At 47.9% G+C, this 18,329-nt stretch overlaps 1 protein-coding gene across 3 annotated transcripts in view; it reads left to right on the top strand.

The window, feature by feature from the left end:
• SCIN (scinderin) overlaps positions 1-18,329 on the top strand; it is an 80,838-nt gene that overhangs the window by 27,975 nt on the left and 34,534 nt on the right. For all 3 annotated transcript variants that reach the window (XM_058183269.1, XM_058183268.1, XM_058183267.1), the window contains 2 exons: positions 6,398-6,490; positions 9,112-9,244. In XM_058183269.1, coding sequence (XP_058039252.1) covers positions 6,398-6,490; positions 9,112-9,244 — 226 coding nt within the window. The remainder of the gene's footprint in view (positions 1-6,397; positions 6,491-9,111; positions 9,245-18,329) is intronic.

Below are 18,329 nucleotides of genomic sequence, written 5' to 3'. Positions count from 1 at the left end.
AATATGAACAAGGCAATGGCAACCTACTTCTTCCGAGAAAACCAGTGGACATGGTCATGGAGTCACCAGAACTCAAGCTCAACTTGAAGGAAATTTTATCTTTCTTGTAATTGGTTCAAAATATTCCTAGTTCTGGGGGAGGCAAGATGCAACAGGATGGCTTATATAAAATGACTTGTGTAATCTTTCTTAGTAGCATATTTTGCTAAACCTTACTGTTCTTCCTGTTCATTGATCACATACCATACCTTCCATAAATTTTCTTTAAGTATTTAGTTTGTTCTTTGATACTGTATTTTCAATTTTGACAAGTGACCAGACCAACTAATGGGTATATTGGTTTTTCCAGTTGTTTGAATTTTATGATAGAAAACATAATTGTGAAATAACATATTTTAGACTTTCATAGTTTGAAAGTTGTATATGTTTAGAAAAGTACACTTTATGAAAGAATAAGTTCAAAAAGACATTGCAAAATATTTCTGTATTTCTATGGAAATTGGAACAGAATGGAATTATAAAGAAACACATATGGAATTTCCTGACAGTTAGAACAATTAATAAGTGGAACAACTTGCCTGCAGAAGTTGTGAATGCTCCAACATTGGAAATTTTTAAGAAAATGTTGGATAACCATCTGTCTGAGATGGTATAGGGTTTCCTGCCTGGGCAGGGGGTTGGACTAGAAGGCCTCCAAGGTCCCTTCCAACTCTGTTTTTATTATTATTATTATTATAAATTGGCGTGGGCCACAAGAAGAAGAACTATTTATCTCTTGGCATTAATCTTATCTTGTGGGCAACTGACTTATTAACCAATGGGTTGTCAGTCACTTTGCTTTGGAGCTATTGCTAAGTGGTTGCCTTTCTGCTATTGTTTGGGCACTTGTGTTTTCCCAGTGTTTGCGTGTGGTACCTGAGAATTGTATTGCTCAGTCTTGAAAAAACATGCAGCTCCTTTAATAGAATGCAGATAGGCCTGTTTATGTATCCATATATTGCAAAGCACCTTTCTGGAATCAAACCTGAAAGGTAGTGTGACACTGTTAAATGCTTCAAGGCTTAGTTTATAGTTATTATTGGGACAAAAGCAAAAAAACAACCAGAAAATCTGAAGAAACCACATAACATAAAATGTCAAAAATTAGCTGTAAACAATGTGTGTAAACTAAAAACAAAACCAGAAGCTACCAGAATACCAAGAAATGCCATATGTTCAAGAGTGGAGGAACCCAATGAAGTGATCACATTTTAAAATAACTTTTGCTATGATTATAAAGCAACTGTTTATAGTTCTGCTACCATTATAAGCCCCCTTCATGGATTACTACCCTGTTGTGGTGAAGGGGCTTGCGTAGTTCAATGAAGCTATGAGCAGGGACATCCAAGACGGACAGATCATAGCAGAGAGTTCTGACAAAACGTGATCCACTGGAGAAGGAAATGGCAACCCACTCCACTATCTTTGCCATGAAAACCCCATGGATAGTACAAAAAGGAAAAAAAATATGACGTCAGAAGATGAGCCCCTCAGGTCAGAAGGTATCCAATATGCTACTGGGGAAGAACGGCGGGCTAGTACTAGTAGTGCCAGAAAGAATGAAGTGACTGGGCCAAAGCCGAAAGGACGCTCAGCTGTGGATGTATCTGGTGGTGAAAGGAAAGTCCGATGCTGTAAAGCTTTTTTCTCCATAGGAACCTGGAATGTAAGATCTATGAATCAAGGCAAGCTGGATGTGGTCAAACAAGAGATGACAAGACTGAACATCGACATCTTAGGAATCAGCGAACTAAAATGGACAGGAATGGGTGAATTTAATTCAGATGACCATCAGGTATACTACTGCGGGCAAGAATCCCTCAGAAGAAATGGAGTAGCCTTCATAATCAATAAAAGAATAGGAAAAGCAATACTGGGATACAATCCCCAAAATGACAGAATGATCTCAGTTCGAATCCAAGGTAAACCATTCAATATCACAGTAGTCCAAGTCTATGCCCCAACCAGTGGTATTGAAGAGGATGAAATTGACCGGTTCTATGAAGCCCTACAGCACCTTATAGAATTAACACCAAAAAATGATGTCCTTATCATCATGGGGGATTGGCATGCTAAAGTAGGAAGCCAAAAGATAACTGGAATAGCAGACTAGTGTGGCCTTGGAGTACAAAATGAACCAGGGCACAGGCTGATAGAATTCTATCAAGATAACACGATGGTCATAGTAAACACTCTTTTCCAACAACCCAAGAGACGACTCTACACATGGACATCACCAGATGGTCAACACAGAAATCAGATTGACTATGTGCTCTGCAGCCAAAGATGAAGAAGCTCTATAAAGTCAGAAAAAACAAGACCAGGAGCTGACTATGGCTCAGATCATGAGCTTCTCCTTGCAAAATTTAGGCTTAAATTGAAGAAAGTAGGGGAAAGCCCCAGGCCACTCAGGTATGAACTAAATCATATCCCTGATGAATATACAGTAGAGGTGACAAATAGATTTAAAGAATTAGATCTGATAGACAGAGTGCCTGAAAAACTATGGACGGAGGTTCGCAACATTGTACAAGAGGTAGCAACTAAAACCATCCCAAAGAAAAAGAAAGGCAAGAAAGCAAAATGGCTGTCTGAAGAAGCTTTGCAAATAGCTGAGGAAAGAAGGGAAGCGAAAGGCAAGGAAGAATGAGAAAGATAGACCCTGCTGAATGCAGAATTCCAGAGAATAGCTAGAAGAGATAAGAATACATTCTTAAATGAACAGTGCAAAGAAATAGAAGAAAACAATAGAATAGCAAGGACCAGAGATCTCTTCAAGAAAATTGGAGATATGAAGGGAACGTTTCATGCAAAGATGGGCATGATAAAAGACCAAAGTGGCAGGGACCTAACGGAGGCAGAAGAGATTAAGAAGAGGTGGCAAAATTACACAGAAGAACTATACAAGAATGAGCTTAATATCCCTGATAACCACGATGGGGTGGTCACTGACCTTGAGCCAGACATCCTAGAATGTGAAGTCAAATGGGCCTTAGGCAATCTGAGCAACAATAAAGCTAGTGGAGGAGACAGTATTCCAGCTGAGCTATTCAAAATCTTAAAAGATGATGCAGTAAAAGTGCTACACTCAATTTTTCAGCAAATTTGGAAAACTCAGCAGTGGCCACAGGATTGGAAAAGGTCAGTTTACATTTCAATTCCAAAGAAAGGCAATGCCAAAGAATGTTCAAACTATTGCACCATTGCACTCATTTCACATGCTAGTAAGGTTATGCTTAAAATCCTACAAGCTAGGCTCCAGCAGTATGTGGATCGAAAACTACCAGAAGTACAGGTAGGATTTCGAAGAGGCAGAGGAACTAGAGATCAAACTGCCAACATACGCTGGATCATAGAGAAAGCTAGGGAGTTCCAGAAAAGCATCTACTTCTGCTTCATTGGCTTTGCTAAAGCCTTTGATTGTGTGGATCACAACGAATTGTGGCAAGTTCTTAAAGAGACGGGAGTAGCAGACCATCTTATTTGTCTCTTGAGAAACCTGTATGTGGGTCAAGAAGCAACAGTGAGAACTGGACACGGAACCACTGATTGGTTCAAAATTGGGAAAGGAATCTGGCAAGGCTGTATACTATCGCCCTGCCTATTTAACTTATATGCAGAGCACATCATGAGAAAGGCGGGGTTGGGTGAATCAAAAATTGGAATTAAAATTGCTGGGAGAAATGTCAACAACCTCAGATATGCAGATGATACCACTCTAATGGCAGAAAACGGAGAGGAACTAAAGAGCCTCTTGATGCATGTGAAGGAAGAGAGTGCAAAAGTTGGCTTGAAACTCAACATCAAGAAACTAAGATCATGGCATTTGGCCCTCTGGCAGATAGATGGGGAAGAAATGGAGGTAGTGACAGATTTTATTTTTCTGGGCTCCAAGATCACCACAGATGGGGATTGCAGCAGGGGTAGGTTCTAAAATTATTTACTACTGGTTCTGTGGGTGTGGCTGATTTTGTGGGCGTGGCTTGGTGACCATGTGACTGGGTGAGAGTGGCTTGGCAGTCCTGTGACTGGGTGGGCGTGGCCAATAACAATAAATAATAAAAATAATAAAGTATACAAAACAATAAGAGGTACCAAAAACCAACTTTCACACTTCACACACACACACAACACAACACAACTGACTCACACATAATGTAAAAGCAGCTGCATTTCACCCAAAATGGCCCCTGCAACAAGCAGGAACCTCACATAGCCACAAAAAGCTCAAAAACCAACTTTCACACTTTACATACACACAACACAATACAACATAACACAACTGACTCACACACAAAGTAAAAGCAGCTGCACCTCACCCAAAATGGCCCCTGCAATAAGCAGGAACCTTACACAGCCACAAAAAGTTCAAAAATTTTACACACACACAGCACAACACAACTGACTCACACACAATGTAAAAGCAGCTGCACCTCACCCAAAATGGCATGTGAGGTTCCTGCAACAAGCAGGAACCTCACACAGCTACAAAAAGCTCAAAAACCAACTTTCACACTTTACACACACACAACACAACATGACTCACACACACACACACACACAAAATGCCACATACAGCTTTGTGAGATTTTGTGTGTTTGTGTAGTTAGAGTGAAACACTACAGAAACACACCAAATCTCAGAAAGCTGCACAAATATTTTATTTTATTATTTTATTTATATTTTATAGATCAGGGATCTCCAATCTTAGTAACTTTAAGGTTTGTGGACCTCAACACCCAGAATTGAAGTCCACAAGCCTTAAAGTTACTAAGGTTGGAGACCCCTGTTTTGGATAAAACAGCTAAATTTAAAACTTCCTTAACTTTAAATTGCTGTCTAAAAAAAAAACACCAACTCTTTAAAAAAACACCAATTAACTATTTTTTAAAACTCCTCCATTTACTTACCAATTGGAGGCAGGCAGATTGAGTTGCTCACCAAGGAAATGGATTGCAGACAAGCAAATTCAGTTGCTAGCTGATGCAACTGATTATAGCACAGCGAGCCCAAAAGGAGCAGTAATTAGGTAAGTGGGGGAGGGGGCGATTGGGTGGGCATGGGCAGGGGCTGTTGTAACAGATGGTTAAAAAATGATTTTAAAAGACTGTGATAATCAGGAAACTCATCTGGGATCGCCAGAGAAAAAAAGATTTTAAAAGGCTCCTCTGACAATCCCAGCTGAAGTTGCCTCATTGCAGCCCAGAACCTCTTAAAAGGATTGTTTTAACAACCTCTTCGGCTGAAGAGATTGTAGAAAACATGTTTTTTAAAGGTTCTGGTGATCAGGCAACTCAGCTGGGATCACCAGAGGAGCCTTTTAAAACCTTTTGTTTTTACAACCTTTTCGGCCAAGAGAACCGGTTTGGGAGCATGGCCATTGTTACCAGTTCTGCGAACTTGGCCAGATTTTTGCCAATGGTTCTCAAGAACCGGTAGCAACCCACCACTGGACTACAGCCAAGAAATTAAAAGATGCTTGCTCCTGGGGAGGAAAGCTATGGCAAATCTAGACAGCGTACTAAAAAGCAGAGACATCACCCTGCCAACAAAAGTGTGTATAGTCAAGGCTATGGTTTTCCCAGTTGCAATGTATGGCTGTGAAGGTTGGACCATAAGAAAGGTTGAGCACCAAAAATTCAGGCCTTTGAACTCTGGTGCTGGAGAAGACTCCTGCGAGTCCCTTGGACTGCAAGGCGAATAAACAAGTCAGTCCTAGAGGAGATCAATCCTGACTGCTCTTTAGAAGGCCAGATACTGAAGATGAAACTGAAATACTTTGGCCACCTAAAGAGAAAGAAGGATTCACTGGAGAAGAGCCTAATGCTGGGAAAGATTGAGGGCAAAAGAAGAATGAGATGACAGAGAATGAGGTGGCTGGATGGAGTCACTGAAGCAGTAGGCGAGAGCTTAAATGGACTCCAGAGGATGGTAGAGGATAGGAAGGCCTGGAGGAACATTGTCCATGGGGTCATGATGGGTTGGACACAACTTCGCAACTAACAACAACCACCATTATAAGCAGAGAGTAGATTTGGGTCAGGGTCACATTGCTGAGAGAGAATGAAATATTTCCATTGGAGAAATACTGTGAATTTAATACCCACTACCTTCCTAGCATGTGTCTGTTTCAGATCAACCCCTTGTCATCCATCTTTCCAAAGACATGAAGGCATCTGATTGAAGTTGTAAAATTTAGATGGGCTTACCAACTTACCAAGTGTCACTTTGAAACAATCAAAATCACCAAAAAATGGTCAAGAATATTTATCCATAAGTAAAAAGGGTAGTCAATTTATTTATATTACTTTGCCATCCTATCTCTCTTTCAGCCCCCAACTTCTTTCTTTATGTTTAGGTTTTAGGACCCAAGCAAAATCTTCAGGAAGGCAATGACAATGATGACGAGGCAGCTGATATTACTAACAGGCGAAATGCTAAACTCTACATGGTAAGAATCCTCTTTTTTTATGCAGATCATTTTATATCGAGCAATGAAAGCATGTTCTTTTAATTTTTTTTTGTTTACATTTATATGTAACCATTTATATGTAACCATTTTAATGGTTTGATACAGCTACTGTGATACTTTCATATCCTTCTTGACAGTCTAAATTAGTTATTCAAATGTTTTCAGCCATTTAAATCTATGACAGATTTATCACACTAAAGATATGCGATGTATATCCACAGGCACTGTACTTGTGTGGCAAGTACAGAAATTGATAAAACATTCTTCAAGGTAATTTTGCTTAACAACTGGTTCAGGGGTGATATCCAGCAGGTTCCGACAGGTTCTGGAGAACTGGTAGCGGAAATTTTGAGAACCAGCGAATACTACCTCTGGCTGGTCCCAGAGTGGGGTGGGAATGAAGATTTTTCAATATCCTTTCCCCAGGAATGGGGGGAATGGGGATTTCGCAGTATCCTTCCCCTGCCATGTCTACCAAGCCATGCCCACCAAGCCAAGCCCGCAGAACCAGTAGTAAAAAAATTTGAATTTCACCACTGCACTGGTTGCCTAATGACAATTCAGTGTTACGACAGACCCTCCAAAAGATAGTTATGACCCAATTCATAATCATGTGATTGCATTTCAGGTGCTTGGTAACTGGTTTGCATATATGACTGATTGCTGTGTCCTATAGTCAGGTGATCCCAATTTGTGACTTTTTTTCATTTGCTTTATGACTGTAATAAAAATGGTTGTAAAAATTGAGTCAGGTCACATTATGATCTGTCAGATGACTGCAATGACTTATAATGGGCTCAGTTGTAGCCATTAAATGAGGAGTACCTGTAATATCACATAAATATTGTAATTTACATATTTACATTGGTATGAGGATTCAAATATCTAATGCTGGTATTTGGATTGTGACATTGTAAGAGTCCCTGCTGTGTTCATCCATAGCTTTTGCCTGTTGCCCTCAACCTGACACTTTGAACCTATTTTCTAAAAGCTTTCCCCTTAAAGGTACTATATCTGTATTATCTGATGTCCTATTAAAGCAAAAATTTTATGGAGGGGATATATTTACATTAAAGTAAATGTGAGTTTGGCTCCCCTTGAGATCATCCAACTGAAACCTTGGAAATGAGGAGAAAAGTGAATGGACTATTATGCATGTTGATTGTCCACCCAGTTTGAAGACTTTCACTAACAACTGAATAACAGAAAAGGACGCCATTCCAAGAAAAACATCATGTGCTAATATTCACCTGCAATTGTATACCTAAATAATTACAAATGTATGCAGAAGCAATTATAAATAGTTACTGTGTGAGAGAGGAGAAATAGACAGTCCACTGCTTTCCTTAGGAAAAGGTTATCAAGAAAAAGGTGTCAAGATATTTTTGATTATCTAGCTATACTCAGTGATTAGCAATAGGAACCTACTTCACAAACAGGAGCTGAAGTTCTTTCTTCAATTGAAGTTATAAGCTACTAATCCTGTTTTTCTGGCCTGTGAAACAATAGAGTTTCCTACTGATTTACATTGCTCATACAATTTCAGAGTGACAGTGTCTCTAAAGAACTTCAGTGACTTGATTTTAATGCTATAAAATAATCATCTCGATTTTTGAATTCTAATGCATTATAAAGAGGAAAAAAAATTACACAAATTATAAAATATAATAGTTCAGCTCCCTCTTCTGGAAACAATAAGAGATGACGCATGAGAGTACAGATGGTTCTTTGGGAAATGGAATGGAATGAAACACTGATTCACCCTCTTTTTATGTCTGGAGTAAAGGAGAGCTGGCACATACTGTATTTATTAAAAAATGTTTGGCACTGCAAAAGCACCACCTTAAGTAACTGGAAAGGATTTACATATATTTAATATAGTGCTATATTTGATCCTGTAGAGCTGGTTCCTCTTTCCAAAACATGTGGTATATTTACTCCTAAATAGGCTGTATTCAGATAAAGGATCTTTACAGAGTACAGAAAAGCTTCTAGTTTGCAGTCCCTGCTGATTTTAATGCTTCCTGTTTTTAGCATGACTAGGAAATTAAAGTGTATGTAGGAAAGGCTTTAATTTTTGGCTTCTTGTATTTTCATTCTTATAGCTCCAATCTGTTGTAACAAATGAGATGAAGGTAGCAATTGTTTCCCTCATGCTCCGGGAAAAGAAATTGGGGTTATTAGGAGATAATTCAATAAAGAATGTTGTTAGTAACATATTCAGCTTCTTTTCTTTACAAAGCTCCCTCTGTAATAATTCATTTTTAAAGTTTCAATTTAACATTATTTAAGATTACTTAATTTAAATAATTAAAATTTACTTAATTGTTATAGTTTTAATCTAAGGTCATTACAGTACCCTGAAGCAAAGCCAGTAAAACTAATTTTAAAAAGCCCTAATAAAACAATAGAAACCAGATTCTAGCTTTTTGTTGTCTTTTGCTGCATCAGGAGCACAAATTTCAAAGTTGAATGAAGTGGCATCCCCTGTACATCCTTAGACACATACATGAACTTTAGAAGTAGTAACCATGTGAAATTACTTGAACAGTAATTTCTTACTGTTGATTGATCTTAATGTGAATGTCCTGCAAATATAGGTGTCTGATGCCAGTGGCTCTATGAAGATTACACTTGTTGCAGAAGAAAATCCCTTCTCAAGAGCAATGCTTTTGTCCGAAGAATGTTTTATATTGGATTATGGTGCAGCTAGACAGATTTTTGTATGGAAAGGTAAATGGAAGTCTCTTTGCTCTCTTTTAAAATGCCAATAGAAGCTTGAAATGAAAGACACTGGCCTCAGAAGAGAAAATCTGAGACAATTTTCTTAGCCTGTTATACTCTTAGAAAAGTTTGTCAGATGGTTTAAAAAGAAAATGAGGTGGGAAGGCCACTGAATATCTGGATTCAATAGATCACTCTGGCCTCCTGCTTTATTACTGTAACTACAGAGTAAAAATATTTTTTTAAAAAATGACCAAAAAGAAAAGGAGAAATTTCCTAAGATTTTTATTTGCCAGAAAGAATTTATTGAGTAATTTGAGCTTTTAGAGTTTCCACTATCATAGTCCTCCAAGGAAATCTTTGTTTTTGCTTGCGGACATACATTGATACAAAGTCTGAAGTCTTTGTATCTGAAGAGATGAAAGGTCTTTGTTTGCTTTCCTGGTAGATCATTATCTATAATTGGTTCTTTGATAAAAGTAAAACTGTTTAGGACAGGGGTTGGCAACACGTAGCTCCAGAGCCACAAGCGACTCTTTGGGCCCTCTGCCACAGCTCCCTGTCTCATCACTAGTTGGCCCCGCCTCTCACCCCTCTTATTTCTTTTTTGGACTCCAGCCCGAAGTAGCAGGAAGGGAAGGCTGCCTTACACACAAATATGGCATGAAGGCAGGTACAGGGCTGCTTCACTCCTGCACTCTCCTCCCCCCTCCTCCTCTCACGAACCCCTGGCTGCCTGTGGCTGAGCCAGGAGCATGCACACATACAGAGAAGCTCTCCTCAAGCAAGTGCCAAAGCACAGCAAAGGCGCGCATGAGGTGGGCGACCCCTCGCTTAGGAGGAACTTAACAGGACCTTCCTCCCCCTCCTCCTCTTGTGACCCCCTGGCCAGCTGTGGCTGAGCTGGGAGCATGCACATGCGTAGGGACACCCTCCTTAAGCGAGCCACTGCCCAACCCATGGGCACCTTACCTGAGCTTTGGCGTTTGCTTGAGGGGGGGTCTCCCTTTCCATGCACACGCTCCCAGTTGACCCACAGCCCGACAGGGATTCATGAGAGGGGGGGAGGAGGAGGGGGAGAGTCACCGGAGAGTGCAGAAGTGAAGTGGCCCTTGCGCTACATTTGTACTTAAGGCAGCCTTTGCTTCCTGCTGCTTCGGGCTGGAGTTGGTGCCCTCTGTGCTTGGCCGAAGAGCTGCTAGGGGTGGGCAATGACATGGCAAGACGATGGCCGGAGCATTAGTGCAGGAGAGAAGCTGCATCCTGTTAAGACCCTTCTAATGAGCGGCCACCCGCACCATACATGCCTTTGCTGCGCTTTGGTGTTCGCTTGAGCGTATGCGTACCCTCCCGAATCAGCTGGCCAGGGGGTCACAAAAGGAGGAGGATGGTCACCCGAAGGGAGAAGGGAGATACACAGACACACACACACATATACAGAAAAGAGAGAGGGAGGGAGAGACATAGAGACACGCAGAGTGATACACAGCGGAGTAAGAGAGAGACATAGAGAGATACATACAGAGTGATACACAGAGAGGGGGTGAGAGAGAGAGACATAGACTTTCAACCGCGGACCTCCTTGCCCTGCGAGACTCCCCTCTCTCGCAGGTCTGGCCCTCCACATTATCGAGGGCACATCTTGAGGACGGGTTTTGGAACCCCGAGAGATGGCATGCGAAATCTAGGAGGCTTAGGGGATTTTTAATGAACTCTCTTAGTCGTTTTTTATCGGGGAATTTTAAGGGGAATTTTAAGGGGGAGGGATAGGGCGGGTGATGGGGTAGCCCGTCGGAAACCAGTTCCAGCGCATGCTCGTGCGACTATCAAATGGGTTCGGAGGTTATGGGGCGGGAGTGTGTTCCTTTGTGTGAGGGTGTGTCCATCTGCACGGTAAGTGGGAGGGGCAGGTATGGCGGAAGGGGGGGATCGCATCGGTTTGGGGGGTCACCCGGTCCATGTATACAGGCGATCGCGTGCCTGATCCCCTGACTTCTCCGTTCCCGGATGGTCAAGACCCTCAGAGCCTGGGCCTTCGCCTGATGTTATGCAACGCACGGTCCGTGTAATAAGGCCCCTAATACATGATCTGATTCAGGGGTGCCACGGATATTATAGGCGACGGAGACCTGGTTGGGCACTGAAGGCGTGCCCTGGTTGAGATGTGCCCACCGGGTTTCCGTGCATTCCATCAGCCGAGGGCCAGGGTAGGGGTGGGGGTGGCGGTTGTTATTAAGGAGAGTCTAGAGCCAAGGAGACCACTGTACCTCAGATTGCGGTGTGAATCCCTCTTTGTGAGGTGGGGTCATAGGTGTCAGATGGGCTTGCTGGTCGCGTACCTGGCTCCTTGCTGCATGACAGCCGCCCTACCCGAGCTTCTGGAGGTGCTTGCCGGGGTGGCAGTGGAGACCCCCAGACTTTTAGTCATGGGGGACTTTAACTTGCCATCTGCTGGCTCGTCATCGACAGTAGCTCGGGAGTTCATGGCCTCCATGACGGCCCTGGACCTGACTCAAGTAGTGGATGGCCCTACTCACATCGGGGGAGGCACACTGGACCTGATTTTCATCTCTGGTCAGTGGTTGAAGGATCTGGACTTGAGAGATATAGTCACAGAACCTTTGTCATGGTCAGATCACTCTCTCCTTCGCCTGGACTTTCTGACCGCCACCCAACACCGCAGGGAGACGGAACCACTACGTTGGTACCGTCCCAGGCGCCTGATGGACCCAGAGAGGTTTTGGACGGAGCTTGGGCCATTCCCTGAGGGTCTGGCTCACGGCACGGCAGAGGAACTAGCCGCAGCCTGGGAACGGGCTGCAGCTGGGGCGTTAGACCGTGTCGTGCCTCTGCGGCCTCTGACCCGGCGCAGATCCCAACCGGCTCCTTGGTTCTCCGAGGAGCTGAGGGGGATGAAACGCCGGAGAAGACGCCTAGAGAGTTCTTGGAGGTCCAGCCGTTCAGAGGCTGATCGGACACTAGTTAGATCCTATACTAGGACCTACCTAGTGGCACTGAGGGAAGCGGCGTTGCTCGCCTCCTCCCTCATTGCGTCGCAGATAACCGCCCAGCTGCCCTGTTTGGGTGACCCGCTCCTCCTTCACCAGGGGAGCGGGATGACCAATGCAGGGACGTGCTGAGAGTTTATGGTTATCTATACGATAAAATCGTTCAGCTGGGACGGTCTGGACCAAAATTGTGGCGATTCGGACGGGCGTCTGAGGCGGTCTTGGTGAGATTGTCTGGGATGAGTTTGACCCTGTGGCTCCGAGGACATGGACAGGTTGCTGGGTAGATTGAATGCCACCACGTGTTTACTGGACCCGTGCCTCCTGGCTGGTGCTGGCCACTCAGGAGGTGACACGAGGCTGGCTCCAGGGATTATGAGTGCTTCCTTGTTGGAGGGAGTCTTCCCAGCCGCCTTGAAAGAGGCGGTGGTGAGGCCCCTCCTCAAGAAGCCTTCCCTGGACCCCGCTGTTTTAGGTAATTATCGTCCGGTCTCCAACCTTCGCTTCGCGGCGAAGGTTGTAGAGAGTATGGTGGCATATCAGTTTCCCCTGCACCTGGAGGAAACTGTCTATCTAGACCCGTTCCAGTCCGGCTTCCGGCCGGTTACAGCACTGAGACGGCTTTGGTGGCGTTGGTGGATAATCTCTGGAGGGCCAGGGATAGGGTTGTTCCTCTGCCCTGGTCCTATTAGACCTCTCAGCGGCTTTCGATACCATCGACCATGGTATCCTGCTGCGCGGTTGGAGGATTGGGAGTGGAGGCACCGATCGGTGGTTCTCCTCCTATCTCTCCGACCGTCGCAGACGGTGACGGGGGCAGAGGTCACCCGCGCGCCTCACTTGTGGGGTGCCGAGGGCCGATTCTCGCCCCTTCTGTTCAACATCTATATGAAGCCGCTGGGTGAGATCATCAGTGGCTTCGGTGTGAGGTACCAGCTGTACGCTGATGACACCCAGCTGTACTTTTCCACACCGGGCCACCCCAATGAAGCTATCGAAGTGCTGTCCCAGTGTTTGGAAGCCGTACGGGTCTGGATGGGGAGAAACAGGCTCAAGCTCAATCCCTCCAAGACGGAGTGGCTGTGGATGCCGGCATCCCGGTACAGTCAGCTGAGTCCACGGCTGACTGTTGGGAGCGAGTCATTGGCCCCGATGGAGAGGGTGCGCAACTTGGGCGTTCTCCTGGATGAACGGCTGTCTTTTGAGGACCACCTGACGGCCGTCTCCAGGAGAGCTTTCCACCAGGTTCGCCTGGTGCGCCAGTTGCGCCCCTTTCTAGACCGGGATTTATTATTTATTATTTATTAATTAGATTTCTAGACCGCCCTTCTCCCGAAGGACTCAGGGCGGTGTACAGCCTTATTAAAACACATAGATACACAATAAATTTAAAATACATTTAAAATGAAATATTTAACCGGCCAATTTAAAATTAAAAACGGTCAAACGACCGATATAAAACCCTAAACTATAAAATCACCATTAAAAACCCATAACTTAAAAAACTAACCCAGTCCAGCGCAGATAAATAAGTAAGTTTTGAGCTCGCGGCGAAAGGTTCGGAGGTCCGGAAGTTGACGAAGTCCTGGGGGGAGCTCGTTCCAGAGGGCGGGGGCCCCCACAGAGAAGGCCCTTCCCCTGGGTGTCGCCAGACGACACTGTCGCGCCGACGGCACCCTGAGGAGTCCCTCTCTGTGAGAGCGCACGGGTCGGTGAGAGGTATTCGGTAGCAGCAGGCGGTCCCGTAAGTAACCCGGCCCTATGCCATGGAGCGCTTTAAAGACGTTCACCAACACCTTGAAGCGCACCCGGAAGGCCACAGGTAGCCAGTGCAGCCTGCGCAGGATAGGTGTCACTCGGGAGCCACGAGGGGCTCCCTCTATCACCCGCGCAGCTGCATTCTGGACCAACTGCAGCCTCCGGATGCCCTTCAAGGGGAGCCCCATGTAGAGAGCATTGCAGTAGTCCAGACGAGACGTCACAAGGGCGTGAGTGACTGTGCACAAGGCATCCCGGTCTAGAAAGGGGCGCAACTGGCGCACCAGGCGAACCTGGTGGAAAGCTCTCCTGGAGACGGCCGTCAAATGATCTTCAAAAGACAGCCGTGCATCCAGGAGAACGCCCAAATTACGCACCCTTCCCATCGGGGCCAATGACTCGCCCCCGACAGTCAGCCGCGGACTCAGCTGACTGTACCGGGATGCCGGCATCCACAGCCACTCCGTCTTGGAGGGATTGAGCTTGAGCCTGTTTCTCCCCATCCAGACCCGTACGGCTTCCAAACACCGGGACAGCACTTCGATAGCTTCATTGGGGTGGCCCGGTGTGGAAAAGTACAGCTGGGTGTCATCAGCGTACAGCGTACAGCTGGTACCTCACACCGAAGCCACTGATGATCTCACCCAGCGGCTTCATATAGATGTTGAACAGAAGGGGCGAGAGAATCGACCCCTGCGGCACCCCACAAGTGAGGCGCCGCGGGGTCGACCTCTGCCCCCCCGTCAACACCGGGCCTTGTGCACAGTCACTCACGCCCTTGTGACGTCTCGTCTGGATTACTGCAATGGTCTCTACATGGGGATCCCCTTGAGGGGCATCCGGAGGCTACAGTTAGTCCAGAATGCAGCTGCGCGGGTGATAGAGGGAGCCCCTCGTGGCTCCCGTGTGACACCTATCCTGCGCAGGCTGCACTGGCTACCTGTGGCCTTCCGGGTGCGCTTCAAGGTGTTGGTGAACGTCTTCAAAGCGCTCCATGGCATTGGGCCGGGCTATTTACGGGACCGCCTGCTGTTACCGAATACCTCTCACCGACCCGTGCGCTCTCACAGAGAGGGACTCCTCAGGGTGCCGTCGGCGCGACAGTGTCGTCTGGCGACGCCCAGGGGAAGGGCCTTCTCTGTGGGGGCTCCCGCCCTCTGGAACGAACTCCCCCCAGGACTCCGTCAACTTCCGGACCTCCGAACCTTTCGTCGCGAGCTTAAAACTCACTTATTCATCTGCGCTGGACTGGGTTAGTTTTAAATTTATGGGTTTTTAATGGGTTTTTATCCTAAATTTTTAATCTTGGCCAATTTAATAAGTTTTTTAATTGTATTTTAATTGTATTTATACTGTATCATTGTGTATTTTTACCTGGCTGTGAACCGCCCTGAGTCCTTCGGGAGAAGGGCGGTATAAAAATTTAAATAATAATAATAATAATAATAATAGACTCATAAAGAGTGATACATAGAGAGGGGGAGATAGGGAGAGTGAGAGACATAGATACAGAAAGAGGTGGGAGAGGGGGAGAGAGACATAGAGAATGGTTTTGTGGCTGGGTAGGCGTGGCTAAGGGGGATCATATGACTGGCCACACACATGTGTCTCCCGGTGTGTTTTTTTCTGTAGGAAATGGGTCCAAGTGGCTCTTTGAGTGTTTAAGGTTGCCAACCCCTGTGTTGTGTCTTGCCCGCCCTCAGAGCAGCCGGGGCCTTCTTACCTGCTCCCGCACACTGAGGAATGTATGCCTCCCGGTCCCAGTCCTGGCTCCATGCCCACACAAACTGCAGAAGGAGAATCTCCCTGCCCCAGCCCTGACTCCATGCCCAGGCAAACGGAGCAGCTAGACCCCTCCCCCTCCTCCACAGCAGGTGAGCCTGAGGAGGGTTTACTCCCAAGAACAGCTGATTGGTGTGACCCTCGCATCAGAAGATTGGAGAGGCGGAGGCTACAGAGGGAAGGGAGGGGCAGGCCTTAATGAGTGCTGAGTCATGGTGCCACACCCCATGGCCTATATAAAGGAGCTACTTTCTGGCAGTCTCTGAGTCAGGCAAAAAGTCAAACTTATCTTGCTGAAGTCACTTACTGGTCTCCTGCCTGCTCTGAGGACTTTCCTAGGACTTTAGGCAGAGCTGCAGAGGCACGCCTGATTCGGATTTCCCGGACCCAGCCGTCAGCGGAGGAGTGGGACACGACATCTTGCCTGCCCCCCCACACATCTACAAGATGGATCTGCAACAGCTGGCGCTGATTGTGCAGCAGCTACAAACAGACAACCAGCAACTGCAACAGCAAGTCGCCCAGCTGACTGCTCAACTGGCTGCTGGGAATGCCCCAGCAGTCCAACCTCCTCCTCCTCCTCCTCCTCAGCGCTACAGCCCGTACCGTGCCGGAGAAGTTCTCAGGACGGATGGAGATGTTCCCGGCCTTCATGGCCCAGTGCCAGACCTACATGGCAATGCGGCCGGGGACTTTCCAGATGACCGGGCCAGGGTGGCCTTCGTGATGAACCTGTTGTCTGGCCAGGCTGAGTGGGCCACGCCTTGGTGCTCAGGGACAGCCCCTTGCTGGCGGACTACCAGGGTTCTGGGGCAACCACGCCTGATGTATGAAGACCCTGTGCGGGCCCAGACGGCTGCCTGGCGCCTCGGAGAGATCCAACAAGGCCCCGCCCGGGATTACATCGCGAATTCCGGTTGCTGTGCCATGATTCGGACTGGAACGACACGGCACTAGCGGACGCGTTCAAGAGGGGCCTTCGAAGAGCTCCAGGACGAGCTGGCTCGGGTGAGGCGCGCGGACCTCGTGACCTGGTGCCCTCTGCCTGCGCCTCGACACCGTCTCCAGCAACGCCCGTCCTGTCGCCGCCCGCAACCGTCAAAGACCGCCGCCTCCCTCGACCCGTGCCGACCCGCCCCGGCCACCCGCGCCGTGGCCGCCGAGGAGCCCATGGAGTTAGGAGCGGCCAGGCCTGACGGCCCAGGAGCGGAGCCGGGCGCCAAGGGGCTGTGCTTGTACTGTGGGAGCCCGGCCATTTCGCGCCGCATGATGCCCCAGGAAGCGGAGCACGACGCCCGTCCCGATCCCGGCCTGGCCAGTCGGGAACGGGCAGGCCCAGCCCAGGGAAACCCTAGGCCGGCACGGACCAAGCCCCAGCCAGACATGGCCGACGTGGACCCCGGGCCCCCTCGGCACCTGATTTTGGACACCCGGGTGTGGGTGGGTGGCCGGCCGGAGGGGATCCCAGTGCACGCGCTGGTGGATTCGGGGGCCACCACGAACTTTATGGACCGGGCCTCGTGGACCATTTTGGTGTCCCTTGGTTCCGTAGACCCTCCGATGAGCGTCGAGACCATCGACGGGAGGGAGCTGGTGGCGGACCCATTAACCCGCCACGCAGCCTTGCGCCGCCATCGGGGACCACGAGGAGGCGATTCGCTTCTACGTGACGGCGGACCTCCACTTCCCGGTGATCCTTGGACTGGCCTGGCTGCGGACTCACGACCCTCAGGTGGCCTGGTCGCGGAACGCCATCTCGTTTCCCAGCCTGCAGTGTGTCGACCATCCGCCACACCTGCGCGCCAGGACGCTTCACCCGGCCGCCGTGCCCCGAGCTGCAGGACTCGCTGACGCCTTCAGCGAAAGGAGGCGGACCGCCACCCGCACCGCCCCTACGACTGCCCGTGGACCTGCAACCCGGCGCCCGCTGCCACGGGCGCCTGTATTCCATGTCCGAGCCGAGTTGGCGCCTCAGGGACTTTCTGGACAAAAATCTGGCCCGAGGGTTCATCCGCCTTCCAAGTCCCTCTGTCGGCCCCGGTCCTCTTCGTAAAAGAAGGCGGGATTTGCGCCTGTGTTGCGACTACCGCCGGCTGAACGCCATCACGGTGCGGAATCGCTACCCCGCCGCCATCCCGGAGCTGATGGACCGGCTGCGGAGGCCTCCATCTTTACCAAGCTCGACCTCCGGGGCCTACAACCTGGTGCGGATGCGTGAAGGGGACGAGTGGAAGACGCGTTCGGCACCGGTATGGACACTACGAGTACACGGTCATGCCATTCGGGCTGACCAACGCCCCGCCGTCTTCCAACATTTTATGAACGATGTGTTCCGGGACATGTTGGATCGGTTAGGTGATCTACCTGGGCGACATCCTGGTCTACTCGGTCCAGGAAAGTCACCTCCAGCACCTCCGCCTGGTCCTGCAGCGCTCATGAGCACCAGCTCTCGCCAAGCTGGAGAAGTGTTTTTCCTCCGTCGTCCATTGAGTTCTCGGGCACATCCTCTCACCCGAGGGATCGCCATGGACCCGCTGCAAGGTGGA

This window comes from Ahaetulla prasina, chromosome 4 (assembly GCF_028640845.1).
Source record: "Ahaetulla prasina isolate Xishuangbanna chromosome 4, ASM2864084v1, whole genome shotgun sequence".
Taxonomy (NCBI): Eukaryota; Metazoa; Chordata; class Lepidosauria; order Squamata; family Colubridae; genus Ahaetulla; species Ahaetulla prasina.
Note: the sequence above shows the minus strand (reverse complement) of the source record. Positions and strands in the feature narration are given on the sequence as shown.